Raw genomic sequence first — 2,310 nt, forward strand, 5'->3', positions numbered from 1 at the left:
CATAGGAGGAGCTCTTATGTTGCCCCTCCTAAAAGGAAGCACACCTGCTGGGATGCCCAACAGGTACAATGCCATTCGGCACTGCTCACCTCTTCTCAGGAGGGTCTGGTATGAACAGGATGCCTTGTGGATTTCCTTATGTGTCCCTTAAGCAGCAGCTCCCCCAGCTTGACCCCCAGCATCCCTTGGGTTCCAGATGTGCCATGTGACTCCTCTCTGGGCCCTGACCATCCCTGCCCCCCCCACTCAGGAAACCTTCCCTGCTCCCCCTGGTCTTTAACAGTAATCCCCGGGGCAGCTAGGTGGTACAGTGGATAGAGCACCAGCCCTGAAGTCAGGAGGACCTGAGTTCAAATCCAGCCTCAGACCAAACACTTGAAGCGTAATGACTGTGTGATCTTGGGCAAGTCACTTAACCCCGATTGCCTCACAAAACAAAAACAAAAAAAAACCAAAAACAGTAATCCCTTTGGACCTCAAAGAGCCCTTGGTTTGGGAGTCTTTTTAAGGCCCTCCTCAAGGTCCGGTCAAAGTGCTTCTCCCACATAGCCACCACTGTGGCACCGCTGTCAGAGGCAGCGAGCACCTTGAGGGCGGGGATTAGCCTGACTTCTATTGGTATCCCTACAGCACAGGGCTCAGGACAGAGTGAGCACTTAACAAGTGACCCTGGGTCCTTGTGGGTGACGCCCACTAAGCTGAAGCTCTGGCCGGCCTTCCCAAGCTGGAGCAGTCTGGACACAAGCCCAATGATGGACTCCGTGTTTGCCCTGAGAACCAGCCTAGATGCCTGGAGGCTCATTACCATCTTGGTCACACAGCGATGAACTTTTCAGCCCAAATGTGTTCCAAAGACCATCTTCTCGACCAGCAGGCCTCAGGACCCCTTTACACTTTTAAAATTACTGACATCTCCTTTGCACTCTTAAAACTTGAGGACCCTGGGGCAGCTAGGTGGTGCAGTGGATAGAGCACCAGCCCTGGAGTCAGGAAGACCTGAGTTCAAATTCAGCCTCAGACACATAATACTTACTAAGCTGTGTGACTCTGGGCAAGTCACTTAACCCCATTGCCTAGCAAAAAAACAAAACAAAGCAAACAAAAAAAAAAAACTTGAGGACCCCAATGAACTTTTGTTCATATGGGTTATACAACTGCTATTTACTATATTAGAAATAAAAACTGATATACTTTAAAATATTTATGTATTATTTACCTTAAAATGATAATAAATCTATTATGTGTTACCATAGATCATATCTGTTATGAAAAATAACTATATTTTCCAAAATAAACAAAATTCAGTGAGAAGAGTCACACTGTTTCACTGATTTTTGCCAATCTCTCTAACGTTTGACTTATTAGAAGCCAGCTGTATTCTCTCTGCCTCTGCCTTCAGTCTATCGGGATGGGTTGTTTTGGCTGAAGTACAGGAAGAAAACCCAGCCTCATGCTGATAAGGAGTTGGAAAAGGAAGGAGCATTTTACTAGATAAATAATGTCTTGGTATCATGATGCAAATCGTTTTGATTTCCAGGAAGGGTCTCAGGGACACTCAGGGGCCCATGGACCACCTCTGAGAACGTCCGGTTAAGCCCACAGAGGGATGTGCAGTCTGCAGCCTGGCCCACGCACCCACCCTAGAGGAAATCACCCCCTTGAAGTATTGGCTGTGCATTATACATGCGGCATCCTGGAGCTCCCTGAAGACATCGCCTGGAATACCGGGCACCACGAGTCTGCACCAAATACGTACTTAATAGCCTATGGCTGGGGCCCAGACACAGGCCCAAGCCTGCCTCAGTATCCACTACCCACACAACTCCAGGCCACAGTCCTTGGCCCTCCCTCAGCCCTCGCTGTTCCAACTCCAGGACCTCTGAGCCCCTCCAGCTCTAAAGCCAGGATTCTGGGACCCTGTGCTGTCTTTGGCTGGTCCTCTGAGATAAGCCTCACGTCTCTCCTCTCCCAGGGCTCACCTTCTAGCCCCACAGCTACAGACAAGGTAAGAGACTCACCTGCAACCCTCCAAGGTGCTGCTGAGCAGAGAGGGAGGCCGTGAGCAGCCAGCCTGAGCACAGGAGGGCCGTCTCCTTCGTGGGGGGGCCCTGGAGTGCAGAGGCAGGGGCCGGTTCCATCCACGTGAGCCCCAGGGTCTTCTGCAGCAGTGTGAGGAGAGGGGTGCTGGACAGAAGCACGGCCACCGCTGCAAGGGGAAAATGTGGGCCCCACATGGTCATAAGAGAGCAAGGCCACAGCCGCCAGGCACCAGGTGCCAGAGAAAGCACCCAGGACTAGGGAGGGAGCAGG

General features: G+C 51.3%; 1 protein-coding gene across 5 annotated transcripts in view; it reads right to left on the reverse strand.

Annotated features, from left to right (window-relative positions):
- MEI1 (meiotic double-stranded break formation protein 1) overlaps nt 1–2,310 on the reverse strand; it is a 79,443-nt gene that overhangs the window by 27,270 nt on the left and 49,863 nt on the right. For all 5 annotated transcript variants that reach the window (XM_027873644.1, XM_027873636.1, XM_027873626.1 and 2 more), the window contains one exon: nt 2,019–2,206. In XM_027873644.1, the coding sequence (XP_027729445.1) occupies nt 2,019–2,206 (188 nt within the window). The remainder of the gene's footprint in view (nt 1–2,018; nt 2,207–2,310) is intronic.

The sequence above is a fragment of the Vombatus ursinus genome, unplaced genomic scaffold, assembly GCF_900497805.2.
Source record: "Vombatus ursinus unplaced genomic scaffold, bare-nosed wombat genome assembly UNPS02003292.1, whole genome shotgun sequence".
NCBI lineage: Eukaryota > Metazoa > Chordata > Mammalia > Diprotodontia > Vombatidae > Vombatus > Vombatus ursinus.